Source organism: Hirundo rustica, chromosome 3, assembly GCF_015227805.2.
Source record: "Hirundo rustica isolate bHirRus1 chromosome 3, bHirRus1.pri.v3, whole genome shotgun sequence".
Taxonomy (NCBI): Eukaryota; Metazoa; Chordata; class Aves; order Passeriformes; family Hirundinidae; genus Hirundo; species Hirundo rustica.
In genome coordinates this window covers 61,393,676-61,414,936 of record NC_053452.1, presented here as the reverse complement: position 1 = coordinate 61,414,936, position 21,261 = coordinate 61,393,676, and the positions used below count along the sequence as shown (strand labels likewise).

Sequence of the window (21,261 nt, the reverse complement as noted above, 5' to 3'; positions counted from 1 at the left end):
GTGAGCTTTCACCTCAAGTACAATATGAGGTTAGAGTTCTGAGACCTCTGTTCTCAGCGGAGAATTCTCCACTTGACTGAATTAAGGAAATGCAGTGATCTGATGAATTTGGGTGATCTCTGTTCTGTGCATTTTCCTCCCAAAGGTGGATGGATAAAGGTTGGAGAATTTACCTGAAAATTTCAGTTTTTAAAATTTTCTCTGTATCAGTGTAGCGGAGTGCCTTTCCAGCAGTCCTGCCCACATGGCTGCCGTGGCCTCCTATCACACTAAACTGTGATACTCAATGGATCTTGCACAGGAAATTGCCAATTCTTTATTCAGAAGTCCCTCCTTACCATGCAATAAGTAGTAGTTTTACTAGCTGGAAGAACAGGAATACATAGGTTACTTCAAACCTTTTATTTTGCATTCAGCAGTTAGTGAAGTACCAGTGGGTGGAGGTACGAAAGAAGCAGAATATTTTTATAAACTTTTCCTTCATAGTCAGAGGTGATTTACAAAATTAGGAACTTACACATCTGGGTAGTGGTTAGGATTTATAACTTTCTGATTCATTTTGCAGCAGTACTTCTGCCAATTACCTCTGTTAGAGGGCAGCAAAAACCCTGCTACATGGGGGGACAATACACGGCTGGAGATAGGAGGACAAGGGAAAGCTACTTCATATGTGCTTTATTGTTGTCACTGTCTCAGCTCTGAGAGCTCAGAGAGTTGCAGAAGGGGCATTGAGGCATGGTGACAAAATGCAGTTATACTGAGATGATGGCATCTGAACAGTTTTAATAAACAACTCCTCTTTCTCTTTGTGTGAATTCGTCCTATAGAAAAGGAAGCAAGCTGTAGAAGATGGCAGACAAGATGTTGAAAAGACCCTTCAGGAAGGGAATGATGTCCTTAATGAAGCCAATAAGCTTGCAAATGACATCAGCATAGCTGTAGAAGTGAGTATTTTATCATCCTTACCTGAGAATTAGTACAACAAAACATCATTATGGAAGCAAAATAGATAATTAAAGTAACAACTAATTTTTCACTGTATTTATCAATATTGAAATATTTTAGTTGGGATAATTCTTTTTTTCCATTGCTGTATGGCAGAAAAGCTAGTCTGGTGTACAAAAATTAATAACTTTGAGTTTAAGTGATTTGTTGGATTACATGTGATCTATCTTGTAATGTTTTAGGGACTCTGCCATTCATAAGTATAGAATTCTGATTGGGATACTGACTTTATCTTGAGAATTACAGATGCAGCAGACTCATTCACAGTCTCACTGCAGCTCTAAAATCTAGATATAAATTTATCTGCACAAAAACTCTGTGTAGGAAGGAAAGTTCAGAAATAATTTTTTGCCTGTGGCCACAGTTTTAAGTCTAGACAGATCAGGGAGAGAATTGAACTCTCATTTTGCATAATATTTTTGAAAATTCTGCCTTAAAAGTTTTATCAACAGTTTGAGATCATTGCCTTAGCTACAAAAATAAAAGGTATCTTGAAGTATCATTGGTTCTGAATATATTTCCAGCATGCATTGCAGCTTGCCATAATAAATGGAAAAATGCTCTTGGGAGAAATGGAAAAGGAGACACAGTGAGACAGCTTTTTGGAACATGAATGGTAAACCCTCAAAAAGCATAGTTCTTACTGAGAAGCTCAAATAAGCAAAAAGACGTAGCCACTCAAAGGGTCCTGAAACATGAAACTTCTGCCACTATTAGTTATTACTGTGGAGCACAGCAACAATTTAATTTAGCTCTGCATGCATCCACATTTAGGAAACAAATCCAAATTAGAGTTTATAAGCTTTTAAACTGCACAATTCCTTAATTGTAAAAGAAAAGCTTCTACTAAGCTCATGAGAGACAAATAGGTCTTGGAATATTGTTTATCTCCTCACTGCTTTCCAGTCCAGCCATTCCTGTTACTCTTTCTGTACTAGTTCCCTGAAGTCTTAATGCATGGGTAAGTTGAGATAATAGCCCACAAGGAAAAAGGAAATACCCTTATATATAGATAAGGCTAGAGAATGCTTGCATTCAGAAATTTAAAGGCTTTTCTTTTGCCATTTTCAGTATGTAGAAGGTGTTGCAGATAAGATACAGCCAATGTCTGATCAGCTAAAAGATAAAATAGATGACTTATCGCAAGAAATTCGTGACAGGATGCTTCCAGAAAAGGTGTTGCAAGCTGAGAACCATGCAGGCCAGCTGAATGAATCATCTGCAGTGCTGGATGGGTAAGGCAGACATTCACTGGTATTGCTAAAATCATGTAACAGGTTTGCAAAATTGCTTCACAGAACTTGAAGGGCATTCTTCTTCTTTGGCACCTGTCACGAGGGGTGTACAAATAACCAGTGATGTGTACAAGTACACAACTATTGAGTTAGTCAATTTTTGTCTCTTTTGTAAACTATTTCCTGCATCTTGTGTTTTTTGTAGGCTGCATGGACAGCAAACAGTGCCCTCAGATGCACTAATAACACAGTTTAACTTATCATATGCTTACTGCTATGTTGTGAAAAAAAAATATAAATTCTCCTTAAATAGCTCACTACACATTTTCATGCACATTTGTTAAAAACAAGTAGTATTTTCCTTTTTAAGATGGCCATTTTGGTAGGAGATTTTGATGCTAAGTTGTTTACTGTTGGAAGTCCCCTTGGCGATGAACAGTAATTCCTCTACCAACTTCAAAACACTCTCCCAAAAAAGTAGGTGTCCTGGACCAAAATGTTTAAATCCAAGAGCAGAAACTTCAGTTTCTGTTTACCTCTATCACATTCCTAATATGAGAATTGCAATGCCCTTCATTTATATGACCACTCAGCTCCTTCAGAAGAATGATACCATATAACTCATATAAAACAAGGGTTTGTTGGGTTTTTTTTAATTTTGGCGGGGGGGGGGGAAGAGAGGGGTGTCTTTTGTTTTATTGCATTCTAAGTGCTTAAGAAAGCCATAAATAGTAAGTGTAATTTGCAATAATAATACTCAGAAATAGACCATGGATATTCTGCCTGTTGGACCTGTCTCCTGCATAGCTTCAGAGTTTCATTATTTTATAAATGTACTGCATGGCAAAAAAGAAAAAAAAATTAAACATCAGCAGTATGCTACTTTTTTGCTGCTATTATCTTTTAGATCTACCTGAAGACTTGAATATCCCAAAGACTTCTGAGCCAATGCTTAACACAGTTTTTTCTTACCAGCATCTGTAATTTTGAGGAAAAGACAGGAAATTAACTCCAATACTTGCAAAATCACTGGCTTCATTTACAGTGTAGTTACACTACTCTAGATACCCAGTGTAATACATGTTTTGAGGTGTGCATAAAATAATGATAGCTGTGGTTTTCTGGGTAAAAATGAATTTGAAAATTAGTGACTTTAGCATCACTGAAAATGAGTGACTTTAGTGTCGCACCCAACCACATATGAATATCCGAATATATGGAAGATTGTCATGAAGAAACTAAGAGAGAAAATATAGACAAAAAAGAAGATTGTGCCCCCTAATCAAATGTTAGCAAGACACACTTTTAAATAAAACTTTTTAACTATTCAAAAGAGACCTTTTTATGCGTGTTTGTATGTGATTCTCTTAATGTAGGTGACAGCTTGGCCTTAAGGAGCTTAGGGTAGTGTCTAAAACGATATAACAGTACCATGTATACTTATGTCTGATCCAGATATCAACCTCAGTTTCTCCAAAAAGACAATAAACTTCACAGAATCAAGGACATTAAAAGTTATGTCTAAAAGCAAGTAGTTCAAAGTTAAAATTTTTGATGTGGTCAGATAGATGCATAACTTCGAAGGACAAAGAAATTTGTGGTGCCCTGTAATCAGGATGAGCCTGTCCACTTCACACACTTACAACAGATAGTTATACTTTACAGGCGTATACACTCTCTATCCATTTGAGGAATTAAAAAGTGTATCTATCTTCACAATTGGCACTTGAGTGTCTTTCAGACAATACTAAATTTGGTGTAGATTACTGTTTCTTCTAACAGGAGAAATAGAGGGAGAGCCCTGTCTCTCCAGTCACCCTCTACGGATTCAAATAATACATTGATTGACAATGAGGATGTTCTCTTGAGTGTTAGAACATGGAACCATTCATGAACTTCACCTAGAAAAAATAGTTATTTCTGCTGTGTGCAGGGAAGCACAAGTATCGGCTTCTCCCTTAGGCCTAATTGCCTCCTTGTGAGTAAACACTATTGGTATTTGGCAAATTCAGTTTAGGTTTTTCCTAACCAGAAAGGGTTTGAACCATGTTTCTAAGCAGTTCTTGAGGTACTTGCTAAGTAGCTGTCCTGGGCTCCACATTTGTGTAACAGAGCATAACAGAAATTTAGAGTAGCTCGGTGAGCTCCAGCTGTAGTTGAGGAAGGAGATGCACTTTTCCAAGAGTGATGCAGAGGCAGCTCCGTCATGCAGTTTCTGCAGTTACCTAAAGGGAATCTCTCTCCCTCTATTAACTACATGTTGAGTTCAGGGACTGTACCTTCAGTCCACTTTGTCTTTTCTGTGGCATTTTGTAGAAATCAGTAAGTAATTGATGTGAGGATGAGAGCCAAGCTGTCACAGTTCTCCAGAGAATAGATAAATTACCAGGATGAATTTTCCTTTCTTCCACGCACACTGCCTCAGTGACTATTTTATACAAGCTGGAACAGGTCCAACAGGAGTAATCCCTCTCTGTTATATTGCCATACACCTGCATGGCTAGAAAATTTCCCAGAGAGGCAAAACTCCAAGTTCAGTTCCACTCTTATCCAGTTCAAGTGGGGATTTTTAGCCCATTTACACTTTATTCAGTAAAACCAACATAGACATTGGTCATAATGACTACTGTGACAGTTGTCTTCAAGTTCATTCTGTAGGTGCAGCAATTCTTTGTAGGAAATATTTGAAAATGTTTGAAAATATCATACCGAGAGAGTGCAAGAAAAGTTATTTCCCCAGCCTGCTGATTAGAAATTCCCCTAGGAAGGAGGTTAGCTGAACTCTGTCCCTGCACCAGCAAATACTACCTGTATTTTATCTATTTATAGCTATCAGAATGGAGTATTTCATGTAAATTGAACATGACATTCAATATAAAGCATTACTGCTTATGTTTTTCATTTTGGTCAGCAAAATTAACATTTAGGATTTGGTTTAGACTGTGAGATCTCCTTCAAAACTAGCAATTCTGTGTTTGGCAGCCAGACCAAGGAATTAATTTTTCAGAGATTCTACTTTAAAACAAGTCTGTGACGATCCTTTTTGTTCCTACAATGCAAGTTTCCTCAAGCTGCCTGGCTCAGCATATAACCTAAAAACCCACATGATGAATATGTTACTTGTATTAGAGCATTAAGCCCAGTGCTATCTTTTCTCAGTGTCTGATCTATTTTTATCTCACAAAACCTCCTCTTTTAGTGAACATTGTTCTTCATGTCTTTCTGCTCAGTTAAAATATGAATTCCATTAAACACATGATGCCAGATCTCCTGAAATCTCAAATGTAGCTTTGCTCTCTAAACACCTTAGAAATAGCCTTAGAAATACAGGCTGTTGGGTTTGAAAATGTAGTATACTCCGTTCTGTTGAGCAGGTTTAATGGTGTGTTTACTTTCCCCATCCCAACAGAATCCTTACTGAAGCCAAAAACCTCTCTTTCAATGCCACACGTGCTTTCAATGCTTATACTAACATCAAGGATAACACAGACGAAGCTGAAAGAGTTGCCAAGGAAGCCAAGGCTCTTGCAAATGAAGCTATGCAAGCGGTAAGGAAAATTACTAAATTGAGAAGAAGATTTAGACTTTTTGTGGAATGTGCTGCACCTGATCTCAGATCCATCTGAGATGTTTTTCCATCTTAAAACTTTATGTGAAGATCTTTGCCATCAAACATTCTTGTTTCGTGATCAGAAAGCCATGCCTCTCTCAGAGCTACATGTACCTTCAGATAATCCCTAACGGTTCTGAGCTCCTGAGCCTTACATTTCTTCCCCATTTTATTCACTATCCCTCCTCCTTCTGTCTTCCACCTTTTGATGTCTGTGTATGGCTCAAGCCAACAGCTTTGAGTCAGGTGTGTAGGCCATTTGATATTCAATAGTGCTAGTTTAGATGTGGGTAATACATTCATTAAAGAACTCTGTACCTTAATTAACTTTCAACCTAGTTCCCTGAAAATGCTTGGAGGCACTTCTCTGCACATCAGATGCGCTGCATGCACATAGCCAGAATTCTAGAAATTGAGAATTGTAGGAGGGGAGTGGAAATTTTTATTCACTTTGTGAACTCTACCAGTTTTTTGCAGAGAAATCTTATTCACGCGATGAGGTAGCACATGCCAATTTCCAGAGAAAATGAAGAGAACTTTTAAAAATAGGATTGTAAGGTAAAGTCAGCCCTCCAGCCTGAGTCACAATGAGGATCTCGACTCCTTGATGCATATACAGTGAGCAGAAAACATTCTGAGCATAGCCAAGATCATCTTTTATGTCAAATAACAAAGGAGTTAGTCACTAATTTGTGGGAGTTGGTCAGAGACCAACAGACATGCACTTCACGTGCATACAGAAGCATGAGGCAGTAACAGTATAATATGAGATTGCTAGAACTTATATTTGATATAGAATCATGTAGATGAGCAGAAATTACTTGTAGTTACACTTGTACATGAACGAAGGTGGCTTGCAGAGAGCTACTTCAGCCAAGTGGATTATGAGAATAGCAAAATCAATCGCATGCTGTAAAGGTCTGTATTCATCAGAGGGATAAAGGGATCTAGCCACTGCACAAAAATTCTGATATTTGTAGGCTGTTTAATTTTCAGTGTTTTTCCAAATAACACTATCTGCTCTATTTCTCTTGATTAAAAAATATTCATCTCACACATTAGTATGTGCTAGTTCCCTGTAAATAGTTCTTTGTTTCACCAGAATGCCTAATTACACCACAGAAGTAAATAAGGGCCTGGCCCTTTTTGATTTTTCCTTCTCATTAAGATTTAATACATACTGTCTTTTTCTTCTTTGACAACTTGGAATGAGTGAGACAGGCAGCTCTTTCAGGGATTGAAAAGGGAAAAAATAAAGACACATAGAGCAATAAAGAAACAAAGTTAACAATTACAGGATGGTGACAAAAGTGTATATATCACTGCATGATTATAGCATAGAGAGAAAGGGGATTGATAATTTAAGTGATGGAGGTCAAGATGGACAATATGATGTAAATAGAAGCAAGTGAGTAGCAAAGAAAGAGATGAAAATACTAAGGTGGTGTTTTCAGCATCTCTTTTGCATGTATTCATTAGAGGGAGCTTGGTTTTTTTATGAGCAGTATACGTGAAATGGGGATCTAGTTGATGAGGAAGAAAATTGAGGCAGCTGATGCCTTTTAAATGTAATTGATTTAATATAGAGGTCATCAGTGGTTTAGCATCAAATTGCTGTAGAGCAATAGATTTAGCTGTTATTTTTTAAATTATCATTTGAGGGGTATTGGCCAGATTTTAAAAATATATCAGTTGTGAACTACAGTCATCACTTCTTTATTCTATTTCCTTGTTTTATTTAAAGACTACTGAATGTTTGCTCATCCTAGGTGAAGAGTTTAACTGGTAACCAGGTAAATCAGGGTCCTACTTTCTGGAGGTCCCAAGGAGCTTTTAGCTGAGCTTTGACACAAGACCAGGAATGTACCCTCAGTCAGGGCTGTCTGGAGCACAATGGTTCAAGAAGTCTCCTAGAAGGCAGCAGTGGTGAATTTGCCCCAACTGTGTTGCCTGCTTTCTGAGAAGTTGCTCTGGGGACTCAGTGTAAGAAATGGAGATCATGTCTTTCCCCTCCTTTTGAAAGATGCAGCCACTTTCTCTTCTATATGAGAGCTGCAGTGGATGCCTGTCTTCTGTAACAGACTGAGTTCCAGCTGCAAGCAGATAACAGAGAAAAGGGCTGTAGCTCACTATGCATGCCTGATCCTCACCTTTCCCATTCAACAGGATTAATGTTGGGGCAGGAGGAGGAAGGTTTCCCAACAGCAATGAGCTGGTGTATGAACCAGAGACAGTAGAGACAGGTTTTGGGTTTAGGTTCTATCCTGTACATCACTGGATCAAATTATTTACAAGAACCTTAGTGATATCTCAAGGATTTTTTGGGTTTTGGTTTGTAATGGGAACCTCACTTCATTTTCAAATTAAGCTAATGTTGCTAAAAGCATGAATGAAAAGATGCTCAAAATCCATCGTGATTACAGGAAGCTTGATAAATGATTGGGAAAAACATATTAAAAATGTGACAGAAAAATTCCTCCTGAGCTTTTTATGATGGATTTGCTCTCCCCTTTGAAAGCAAAATAAATTAATCAGAAATGAGAAATCTTAAGCATTCAGGCAGTTTCAGCATTCCATTACTTAGGCAGTAACTGATAAGAGTCAGGTTAACATATTCTGCTCGTATCTTATAGATCAGAATCATAGTTTTACACTATATATTAAAAAGTGAATTATTCTTAGGCTTTTTAGAGAGGACTCTCAGGCTGGGAACTGTAGGAAGCACAGAGGACACATTGGGTGTGTTTAAGGTCCTGCTTTCTTCTTTTATTTTGAGTTTCTTTGTAACTGGTGCCCCAGGAGTTCCGCTGGTGCCCAGATTTCCTTACAAAAAGCTGCCTAGCCGTCCTTGTGAGGATGCCTTGAGGTGCAAATTATTTTTGGCATCCATCTTCAGGACTGGTAGAAATGAGAGTAACCCTATCTCTTGCATAGGAGAAAACTTCAGTGTATGTGAAAAGAAAATAATTTAAGAACAAGGCAGAACTCTTTTTAACTGATTTGAATTAGCACTGATGCCTATAAAACCTTCTACCTCTGTAAGTTCATGTGAACCCAAACACTGCCCCAGTGCATTTATGCCTCTAAACCATGACTGAGACGGCACTGCTTGGGTATGTAACATGGCCCCACTTCTGCCAGAAGATTCAAACTGCAGGGGGTTTGCATGGGAAGAGTAGGGGCCATGAAGAAAGGCGCAGGGAGAGGAAGGTACTACCTGCAGATTATAGACATTTTGGAAGAGACAGAATTAGAACAAATTAAATTCCGGAGACCCTGCAATTTTCAAATTTATTTTGAAACACAATCTTCTTTTTTTTTTTCCTTTCTTTTTTTTTTTTTTTTTTTTTTTTTTTTTTTTTTTTTTTTTTTTTTTTGACAGTATTTGTCATAATTTAGAAAGTAATGTCAAAGTCTGTTGGCTGTAAATCCTACTAAATTATAAAGTGGTTCACTGTGACCCAGGCTTCCACAAGCATACAAACTCACCTTACACAGTCATAAAATCTTTGGGTTTTGACTACTGACTGCATCATAACTTGACATCTCATGAACCACAAAGAAAAACTAGTAAAAAAAAGTACATTTTGTATCACATATCTTAATTAATCCTTATTTTCAAATTTTTAAATAATAAATAAAGCTTTTAATAAGTACAAGTTTATTTCTCTCTGAAAGGGCTTTTCTAGTACAGGCTTTATGCTGAAATCTGTTTCTGACTAATTGTCAGCACATGCCCAATTACTGTCCCTTATTTGATGAACTTCTTGGTTTTGCATTGTAAATCTGGCCTTCCAACTTCTTTTTATTGGCTATAAATGACTTCATCAGCCAGTCAACCCTGCCTAGTAGTAGTAATAATAACAACAACAACAGCAATCCTTATTTTTAAGTCTGTAGTCACAGAGTGATCATGGCCTGGGTTCTGTTTCTAGGGGGAAAAGAAATTTAAAAGTATTATCTGATTTGATAGGTGCCTCTGTCACAAAATCTGGCCAAAGGTTCTTCCTTCAGGAGCAGTCTGGGTAGTTTTTTGGAGATTTTCCTGATTTTTAAAATATTTTTCTGTTACCAGTGCTGCTTGTTATTATGTGATAGAGAAAATCAATAAGAAACTATTTTTTTTCACCTTTTGAATGTATATGTTTTTGTTGTTGAAAAGAATGTATACACAGCTTAATATTTCAGGTGAGCTTGAAAAATGGCAGTGATGTGTGCCTCAGTTCTCAAAATCACATAAAAGCTTATATTTACATACCATCTAAATACAAGGAATTTTTAATATCTATATCCCTCTGACATGGCAACATATATTCCATGAGATATCCCATAACAAAAAGCTTGGTTCTGAATTTTGAAAGTATCCAAAGCATTGTCTAAGATTTTTAAAAGAAAGAGAAACAGCAAGTTCACTATGTTTTTTACAGTGTCGTTGAAAAGCATCAGAGCTTCAGCAATATGTGAAATGTCACTTCTGGGCTTGCTCATTATAAAAATAATGAATAGCAGTAATAATTGTGTCATTTAATTGACACACAGTTAATTTTTGAGTATATGTATCTGCTCTGGAAAATGAAAAGTAGCTGCTTCTTAATTACATACCAGTTACAAGGCTATGACCCATGACTAAGATAAAATGTTATCTGGCTGTCAGGAGTATTCTCAAAGAAATGTATTCAGTATGATGTGTGACCTGGGTTCAGTCTTACAAACGGAACAGTAAGTGGTTCAGAACCTGGAGCATTTCCTACTGACTGAAAACACTAATCTAATTTAGAAAAATCATTCCATCTATTGATCAGTCTCTGCACTGAAGGTAGAGATGGATGTTTTTTAGGAGAAAGATCTTTAAGTAGCACAATATGATGAAGGATAGATACTAAGTAATAAAATTCTTTCAGATTAACTGCAGTTTGCCCTTCTTTTAAAACTCTATTTCTTTTTTATTATTATTTCACCTAGCAATTATAATTCTTTATTTAACCACAAATGAATCTCAGTTGTCATTACCAAATTTACCAGATCCTGTCTCACCTCTAAAGTTTCTGTAGCTACAGTTAGAGAGAAATACTGTGTTGCATGGTGTTCTGCCCATGGCTGGAAGGACAAGTACATGTTTAAGTTGAAATATGTTTTGTTTGTTGGTTTTGGACAGTTTTGCTCTTACAGTCAAATCCATTTCTTTAATACTGTAAGCATTGTCTCTCTTTATTGAAGAAACTTCTAATATTCCAAAGGGGATCTGACATTCCATTAAAAAAAAAAAAAAAAATTTAGAACTGTGTGTGTGGTTTTGGGGGGAGTTGTTTGTTTGTTTGTTGGTTGGTTGGTTGGGTTTTTTGTTGGTTTTTTTTGTTCTCTTAGACTAATAATATGGCAATGGGATGTAATTCAGAGTCCACTGATGTGCATGTAAAATTTAGATGACTCTTCACTTAGATCATGATCACAGATCTTTTATGACCTCAGACTTTCCTGTATGTTTGACACTTTGTTTGTTTGTCTACAGACATCTGGTCCGCAAGGATCACTGAAGGATGGTGCCAAGAGCTCTCTTCAGAAAAGCTTCAGGGTCCTTAACGAAGCCAAGATGCTAGAAAGTGATGTTAAAGGTATGTGCAGTATATGGCATTCAGACCCACTAAATAGAAGAAAAAAAAAAGTGAGACTGCTGTGCTTCTGGTATGAAGAAGCCATTCAGGAGAAAAAGTAGAATTCATTACCTGATTTAAAATTAGACAGTGTATCAATGAAGAAGATTCTCCTGTTCTGTGTCCAGGCATTATACAGGAATTCCTGTCCCCTGTCCATTTCTTGGACAAGAAGGCTGAGGAGGAGGGAACTTAGGTCTTCTCTTGCTAACTACAATAAGGGTAATAAAAATCACACACAATAAATATTCAAGGCTGAGTTTTAAACTTGTCACATAGGTGATGCGTGAATCTTCCCCATCCTACTAGCTTAGTTAAACTAAGAAACAACTAATAAGAAACTTCTTTATTATTCAATCAAGACAGATTTTCATAATAGAACCCTGTCTTCCATGTTTTTGCATACAAAATTCTCTTTGGCCTCCTGGGAGATACATTAAGAAGAGCATACAGCATAAAGGAGGTTATCCATACAGCTTAGTCGTCTCTTGGCTATTACTACACTTGAATTTAGTTTTGGCAGCTCTAGGATTCCCAACTGCAGAACTAGTTAGCAAATGAATATAATGTTTAAAAAGGTCATAAAGCATAATGATTCATAAGGTCATTAATTGCATTTAATTGTCATACACTGTTTCAAAGTGAAAAACATCATTATTTTCTTGTAGCTGAACTGAGGGAAAGAAATGTGTCTGAGTTACTAGTAAATCTTGGATGTATATTTAGGGTCTTCTTTATTGCAAGTCTACTTGCAGATTCAGTACAGATTTAGGGCTGAAGGAACATATTTCAGGAAATATATTATAAAAAATCACAAGACTATGGGAAGAGGCCAGTGTGCAATTTCGGTAGCATGGCAGAAGTGGAAAAAATAGTGATGCTTTCTGGAAAGCAAACTGCTGTAGCCTGCCATGGCTGGTGTATAAGAAACACTAAAACAGCTGTGCCACCTCTCCCCTGCCACAGCGTTCCAGTGAGCAGACTCGGCACCCCAGGGTGGAGTCCATAGCTCTCTGTGCCCCTCAGGCAGGTGTAGTGGAGTAAAGCACAGTGCCCTGTTTCCAAGGACAAATTAAAATGGGATTTCTACGAGGATGGAGGGTGAATTCCGTGTGTCCTTTTGGTTGTTCAATTTAACCCTGAGACAAGATCTATTACAACCATTACTGCAGAGAATTTTGAAAAGGGTTATTTTCTCATTGTACCAGTGAAAATTAAGGTTGATACCAGTTTGGTAATTCAGAATAAAATATCCAGACAGCCTAGAGATTAGTAAAGCAAATTTAATGCAACCAAACAGCAATGCTTAAAATGCATATATTAGATCTTTGTCTGTGTTTTTGCCCCAAACTGAAGGGTAATGAGATGGAGCATTCTTTAATGCTCTCCAATACATCTTAAAGTGCTTCATAAAGACAAACATTCTGAACTTGAACAGTATGCCTTTTTACATCTAATAAAACATGTCCATGCTCCACAGCTAGACCCATGGAGATCATTCTGTGCCCAGAATGCAGACGTGTAAGAGGAAAATGAAATGACAGACTTCTATTTCCCACTCAGCTTTTGCACAAAAGTGGTGATATTATTAGTATTGTGAATAACATAGAACATATATTATTAGTATTATGAACATAATACCTTCTGGATGTCTTGATTTTCCCACAAGAGAAATTGAGAGTTCAGTGCCAAACTAATAGAAATGTATTTTCTTAGAATCCATACAAAGCTACGCTTTCAGAGTCTCAGCTGGAAGTGCAGGATGGCTAATGGGCACTCTATAAAGATCTGGTAGACAGAACTAATCACTAGCTTAAAATTTCTCTGTCTGCACTACAGGAAGTACATTAGTTAAAGTAATGAAGACCCATAAGCCACTCAACTAATATAGACTCCAAAAATGCAGTCTGGGTAGTGATAGAGATGGGAGTGTTTTCTTCCTATACATTATGTTATTCCCCTGATTTGTGGCCAATTACCTGAGTTATAAAATGGCTGTTAATCATGAAAATGTTTTATATTACCACCAAAGACTGCTGAAACAGTCCTTACAAAGCAAAGCTTCTGAAAGAAGCTATTAAAATGGAGATAGAGTCATTTCTCTGTCTGTGGAGTTAGGAGTTAGAAAGAATAACCCTGGTGGGAGAAGCAAAATCTGTATGTAGTACTGTGGCTAAGAAGGAATTTTGAAATTTGGGCTACTAGTGAGTAATTGCTGCTGATCAATGAAAAGTGAAAATATGATGCATAAACTCCTCTTTACCTGCAGACTGCTGGCAGGTGGCTACTGAAATTCTGCTAATGTAATTTCTTTTGCTTGAGAATTTACAACTTGAGGGGGACATGTCTTGTTGGACAACGCATGAATACTTTTTGCTAAAACATTTTCCAGCTGATAGGCAACATATCCAGCTGATAGATCCCTTGTGTGTATTCTCCTCTGTGTTGTCTTTCTGCCAGCCTGGCATATTATGGCAGTCAGTGCGGAAGGTATTCTTTTGAAAAAGTTAAACTTAATTAGCTGCTTTTCTCTAGTTACGTCTCTTTCTCCTCTCTCTTTCTACCAGTTTCTAAGTCTTGCTTGGTTCAGGAAAAAAAATTCAGCTTGTGACCCATGTTCCTCTTTATAGGATGAGACTGTGCTATTCCAATGCTATTTGGAAAAAGTAACACAAAATAAGAGAGAGGGATGTGCGTAACAGTCAGCTCATTTCTGCAGTCTCCAGTATAGACATGCACGTGTTGCTCCACGGTAGATTTCCATCTTCAGTCTGGTTTTGGGATACATGCATTTGGTAGCATAGCCTTATTGATGTATTCTTGGACAGTTTCATGTGGAAAAACTGGCATTTATCCCTGCTGTCAGAAGATGCCTGTTTCCGCTGTGTTCCTCTGTGTGTATGTTCCACCATGATGGTGGCACATCATCAGCAATAAACCAGCCTCATCTGTTTGTGTGATCTGCCAAGACTTGTAAAACTGTGTGTCTCTCATGAATCACTCTGTATGAGCAGTAAGCAACTAAATTCCTGACTTCATCTTAAGATTAAACATATGCACACAGCATTGTTTGTTTTCACTTGACTCCACTTCATTCATGCAGAGGAATAAGGGATGATGCTTTATCCTGTAACATTCTGTTTAATATAAACAGAAATTGAAAATCTTTGTTCATGTTAACCAAGCCAGCAAATGCAAAGGCTGATACATGCAAAGTCCTTCAGATTCCTGCTTACTCTTTAGGATTTAGTTTCAGCAATGCATAACTAGTTTTGCTGATTTGAACAACAAACAGTGTTGTTCAAACAGTTGTGCCCTCTCTGTGCAAAGCTAACCAAGTGAAAACAGGATTGAGATGAATTTCTCATGATACTGCTCAACCTGCACTTTAATGAGAGTTGACAGTTCCTGGCATCTTTCAGTGCAGACCTGCTAACCTCTTCCAAGTCAGATAGGCTCTGTTGTCTTAGCTGCCTGTATTTTGACTAACTTCAGTGCTTAACGGGAGGATCTTGGGCCTTCAAATCATTGCCACAGCTTTTTTCGTAAATGCTAATAATTTAAGGATGTAGAAAAGCTGACATTAAGTCAGTTCAGTTTGTGATTCATGCAACAGATTAGTCCAGTGCTTAGTGAGGATGCCATCTGGATTAGAAGATAAGAAGTTACTTCAAAATAGAACTCAAGAGTTCTATAAAAAATGAACAATTTCCTTGAAAAACTGACGTGGGACGTAGCATCTCCTCACTTCTCATTGTGTAAAAGCCTCCGTAGGAACACTTATTTATGGCTTTATTATTGTCACTAAAAAACCCTGCCCACAGTAAAACTGTATTTGAGGAAATTAAAAAAAAAAAAATAAAAAATTATACTGGTATCTCAATATTCATTTTCAGAATTTCTAGGAAATTTTCCTTTGTTAAATTCTATATAAAACAGTTTTCTGCTATGGTTATAAAGCTGAAAACAGAAGTCTGGAAATATAATTCTTCAGAAATATAACTGGGGGGAAATTTGCATGCTGGATAAGCAGTATAGAGAGGAGAAAAACAGATAATTTAAAAGTATGTTACAAAGTTAGAGCACCATCACCATAAATGAGTCAAACTTCTCAGAAATATTGACACACTTTATAAACACTAACATTCCACTAGAAACACCAAGAAATTATCAGGCAGACCATAATTTCAGAATTAAATGGTGGCTATTAAAGCAGGTTTTTTTGTATTTTTACCTAACAGGAAAACAACTCAGATAAAATCTCAGGGCACACAAAACCAGAATCTCATGAGTACATCCTGGTTTAACAATATCACATTACCAGTAGCCTCCTTCAGCAGTGGGGACATAACCTGTCATTTTAAAATGAAGTTGTTTTTAAGGAGAAGAGTGATCATATAATATATGCAATTCTTCCAAACTTTATTCTAATGTTAACTGTGCCTCTCATAGTTCACACAAATGTCCTGTTCTTCTGCAGAACATTTTGCAGGAGTGAGGGCTTATCTCCGGGCACTCCTGCAGTCCTGTGTGTTGTTCTAATTTAAATAAAGCAAACAGATTTCTTCCTCAATGACATTTCAAAAGGTCTAGCAACAAAAGTATAGTTCTCATTTAAATTCCATGTGCTGTTTCAGCCTTGCTATAGCCTTGGAAAATTTAATTAATAACTTCTTGTAGCCAATATAAATTTTGTTTGATTTTTCTCTTTACAAATTGCTTCTCGCACATCTGATTCTAAGAAACCGTACTTTTTTTAGAATCTGTGGAATGTGAACCACATAGGTGTTTATTTTCAATAACCTGTCATAAACCCGAAGGTCACAGTCATAGCTTGTCATCCTGAACTCCTTTTCTACAAATTATTCTTCTCTTCTGGCTATCAAGCTCAGTGATGTTAAATTAGTTTCCCAGTAGGATATGCCTTTAAGGTAAGAAATTACCAGCTGTCTGTTCCAAAGAGCTTCATATTGATACAGAGACATGATGAAAAATGTCCACTACAATAGTAGTTTAAGTACTAACTACATTATTTTGTGTCAAAATTTACTTCTGAATTTTGGGATAATGTCTGTTTCAATAGCCATAAATCTTAGCTGGAGTCTCAGTTTTGAGATTGTTGCATTGCTCTGCTGGATATGGTTCAAAAGACTCTGCATAATTTTTATTCAGAGTAAAAAATGCTGAAAAATAGGAACTTACTTGTAAATGAGGACATCATTTTCAACTGTGATGTACTAAATATGACACACCTGTGTCTTTGATTTGTACTGGTCCTTTGATTTGAACCAATTCCTAACTATGAATGTTTTTTACTAGGTGGGTGTTTTCCCAAATAATTTTAAATGTTTATTTCATAGTAACTTGTCATTAGTGTATTCATCTCATATTGACAATTAGTGACCTTATATTTTCCTTGGATGTTATTGTCAACATCTTTGAGAAAATCCAAGAGAACCAGGCTCTGGCCACTAATTGCAGCAGCAAGGGGGCCCAATGGGTCTTGTTTCTTTCACATCACATTGAACTCTTTCAGCTCAGGCAGCCACCCTAAGAAGAAAGGCAGTAACTTAATCTAGGCATCAAAACTATGACTAATACCACAGTTGTTGAATCTATCAGTGATCATTGTGTGAATTTGCCTAAATTGTAACATCATAACAAGTGCTTTCCTCTGCACGCCTTTGAAAAACCCATGATAAATATATACAACCGTACAAGGAACTCGAGTATTTAGATACTATGGAAGTAGGGAACTTAAAGAAACTGGAGAAGATGATCAGTGAACCCCACAAGTTTTGCTGGACTTTCTTTTTTTACACAGTCGAATATCTTAGTGAAAAAAGGCTGGTTTATTATTAGGCGTTTTAAATTATGTGCAAAGAAAGGATAGTGAAAATAAAGAGTTAAAGCACTTGTATCATCCGCATTTTTTATAGAAAATGGTGATAATCTGGACAACACACAGAACAGGCTGAAAGATGCTGATGAGAAGAATTCCATTCTCTTGAGAGGTTTGAATGAAACCTTAGGAAAGCTGTCAGCCATTCCTAACGGTAAGTTGGAAAAGCGTTGCAATGTTTGACTCAGTCCTGCTCTTGTTTCTTTTTCTATCACTTAACATTTGTCTCATCAATCTTTGCCTGTGTCCATATTGAGTCTCCTTTGACCACTGGTTGTTATAAGACAGAAAATGAGCAATGTGAGAGAGAAAACTGAAAAGTTTTATATGGTATCAGTAAAATTTTGCGATGGTAAAATGTACCATGCTTCTGCAGTTTGCAGAAGGTTTCTGAAAGAAAATAATTAAACAAAATAGTCTTTTGCTTATATAAGAAAAGTCTTTTTGAAGCTAATTTTTAATGAAACACTATAATTTCACCAGGGTAATTTAACCCAAAAAGAATAAGTCTTACTGACTTTACAGAAAAAGCAGGGTGAAATTTGCTGGGGTTTGTTTTACCTTTCTACCCCCTCTCAACATTTCCTGCCAATGTTTGGTGTTGTACATCCTTTTTAGCCTGTAAATTGCTTAGAACTGGAACAGGTTTTCCTCAATGGACTCTAAAGTGCTGTGCTCTTGTGACCCACCCCTGAAGGCGAGGAAGACTGAGGTTCTTGTTAATAGATCCCTTGGGGTGGATTAGAGTGAAATGACACTGGTTGACCAGTGCAGATAGATAGATAGATAGCTGTATAAGTACATGTATATATACATATAAATATGGCAGGTTAATTTTAGAACGATTTAGTTGCAGTAGAAAGGAGGTATGTAGCAGACTTTGTTATTAACTATAGAAATCTCACAATAAAGAAGAAAAGGAAACAAGGACACAGGGAATGGGAAAAGGGAAGAGGGGAATAAAAAGGAACAAGGAACAAGGAACAAGGAACAAGGAACAAGGAACAAGGAACAAGGAACAAGGGGGAAGGGAAGGGAAGGGAAGGGAAGGGAAGGGAAGGGAAGGGAAGGGAAGGGAAGGGAAGGGAAGGGAAGGGAAGGGAAGGGAAGGGAAGGGAAGGGAAGGGAAGGGAAGGGAAGGGAAGGGAAGGGAAGGGAAGGGAAGGGAAGGGAAGGGAAGGGAAGGGAAGGGAAGGGAAGGGAAGGGAAGGGAAGGGAAGGGAAGGGAAGGGAAGGGAAGGGAAGGGAAGGGAAGGGAAGGGAAGGGAAGGGAAGGGAAGGGGAAAGATACCACCACATGTGGATCCATCAACAAGACTTAATTGTTGCAATTTATATGTCTGATGGTCAAAGTGATGGTCACAGTCTTGATCCATTCAGGATGGGGAAAACCCCACACAACATAAAGTTCTGTGGGTAAAGAGGCCTTCAGGTTCATGTGGGAACTCCCAGGTACCTCCCCTGGAGGGCAGTTTTACACTGTTTGATGCAACACTGTGGCTCATGTGCTGTCCTCTGGTGGAAGGCCCCAGATAGGAGGTTGGGTTTTTTGTTGGTTTTTGACCCCTTCTAAGACATGACTGTTGTTACTCCTGCCAGTGTATCTGGGCCGTGAGGTCTTCTCAGAAGGGATGAACACCTGTGTGTGAATGTCCAGATACATGCCCCCAGGCAGAAGAGTTTTACACCACAGTCAGCTGTGTAAGGAGGATATTGGCATGATAAAAAGCATTATCCCAGATCCACAGGATTTGCTTCTTATTGGCCTTTTTCCTAATCTGGCTCAAAAAATATCTCCTTGCTAAACAAAGGTAATTTTGTTTTGGTCATCCTCTGGTGGTGAGTGAGACACCTGGGCTGTTCTTCTGCAAATCAGATGTTTCACCACCACACGCCCAAAAAATCTGCTCCTCCCCTTAGTTTAGAAGTTTCCTGACCTCAGCATAGCAATCAACTTCTTTTGCGAATGGACCATTGCCTGAGTCATTAACCTTCAACGTTTCAGTGTCTCACATATGCACATTTGTCATTCTGTATAGACTCTATTTTTTTTAAAATGTAATACTCATTAAAATCTCAAAGTCCTGGGCTGTTATCTACTTTGCGTTGTGTTAGCAAGGGATGGGAAGCTACAATGCACTTTCATTATAGTGGATAGTGAAAGATAACATGAATGTTTTAAAAAATGAAATGTCTTCAATCAATCTATTTTGCTATGAATTTTTCTCCAAGGAGCACTTTATAAACTGAGGTTTTACCTTAAGAAAAGTGTCTGGAGAAAATCTGTATTCTGTCTGATTTCTGATGGTCTGGAAGGTTCAGACTGTTAGTAAACCCTTAGCATGGAAAATAATTCATCTTGTATATTTTTGTGGCTTTAAGATTCCAGCTAATTGAAAAGTTTTGGTTCAGATTTAATAATCCTTGAAATCAGCACTCAGAAAATAAATGGTTTAATATTTCATGCTCATCATGTACCATTTCTTGGATTTTGGTCAAGATACTGATGAGGGTGTTTGTCTTTAGCACACAGTCAACCAAAATGGACCTTTAAGGCCTGTTAACTGTAGGACACAGAATACGAAATACGGAACAAGTGAAAATAATATGACTTATGCAATCATTAGCAGTGTAATAAACACTTGGCAGATTAGAATTAGAGGGTGCTTACTCTTGGAACAAGAGTAAAAACAAGGAGATGAGTATTAAGAATGAAATTCAGAGCAAATAAATGGCATGGATAAGAAAATGGAGTAAATTAGTTGTCCAACAGGACAACTTTAAATATATGTCTTTACTCAAAAAATTTACTTCTGTGCTCTGGGCAACCATTTCATTATCATTTTCTACCTACAGATACAGCTATTAGGGTACAGGCAGCCAAAGACAAAGCAAGACAAGCCAACGATACTGCAAATGACGTCTTGGCCCAGATTAAAGACCTCAATCGGAATCTCCTGGGCTTGAGAAAAAACTACAGTAAACTTACAGATGATGTGGCCAAAACAAATGCAGTTGTGAAGGATCCAGTCAAGAACAGTAAGATTTTTTTGGGTTGTTTCGTGGTGGGTTTTTTTTCAGTTTGTGGTTTTTATTTCGTATTTCAAAATGAAACAGAGACACTCTAGAATTTCACTTACATAGCATTACTACAGTATGCTGGGATAAAAGAACTACCACTTCTATTTTCTGGGCTTCTTATATGTGAAAAGAGATCAGAGGTCCCTTTGAATGATAACACTTCTGTGAAAAGAATATTAAATCTCGAAGACTAGGGCTAGTAGTCACAAGAAAAGCTAATGTCAGTGGGATGAACACGGATATGGATAGATTTATTCCTCAGATTACTTTTTAAAGTATTTAGGAGGTGACTAATCAAAGATTCTGACTGGCAATTCACTGCCTGATTCAAGAAAAGTACCCCCACTAAATCTGTCTTCAGTCAATCAGATAATCAGTCCTGGGAGAAATGCATGACTTCTTTCATATACATTACTATTTTTGGTAGAATACTGAAAATGCTTTTAAAAAAGGAAGAAGATTCAGGGAAGCAGACTTTGTCAGCTTGCTTTTTTTTTTTTTTTTTTTTTTTTTTTTTTTTTTTTTTTTTTTTTTTCTCTCCCATGAATTCTGTTATTAAATGTGACAATTACTTTAGCATTTTCACTTTGGTTAGGTTAGATGAAGATGAATTCTATACTATAATACATTTTATAGTATATTTCTAGACCATCTCTCGTATAAGAGTATAAAGCCCCAAAACTAGAGTGTCTTTAGAAAATGACTGAAGAATTGATTTTTCAGCTATTCTGGTCTCCCCAGATTGTTGTCATCAACTTAATAATGGGCACCTAAAAA

General features: G+C 37.2%; 1 protein-coding gene across 4 annotated transcripts in view; it reads left to right on the top strand.

The window, feature by feature from the left end:
- The window catches only part of LAMA2 (laminin subunit alpha 2), a 346,441-nt gene that overhangs the window by 276,424 nt on the left and 48,756 nt on the right, over positions 1-21,261 (top strand). For all 4 annotated transcript variants that reach the window (XM_058420096.1, XM_058420095.1, XM_040060645.2 and 1 more), the window contains 6 exons: positions 828-944; positions 2,077-2,240; positions 5,650-5,788; positions 11,360-11,462; positions 17,441-17,557; positions 20,260-20,442. In XM_058420096.1, the coding sequence (XP_058276079.1) occupies positions 828-944; positions 2,077-2,240; positions 5,650-5,788; positions 11,360-11,462; positions 17,441-17,557; positions 20,260-20,442 (823 nt within the window). The remainder of the gene's footprint in view (positions 1-827; positions 945-2,076; positions 2,241-5,649; positions 5,789-11,359; positions 11,463-17,440; positions 17,558-20,259; positions 20,443-21,261) is intronic.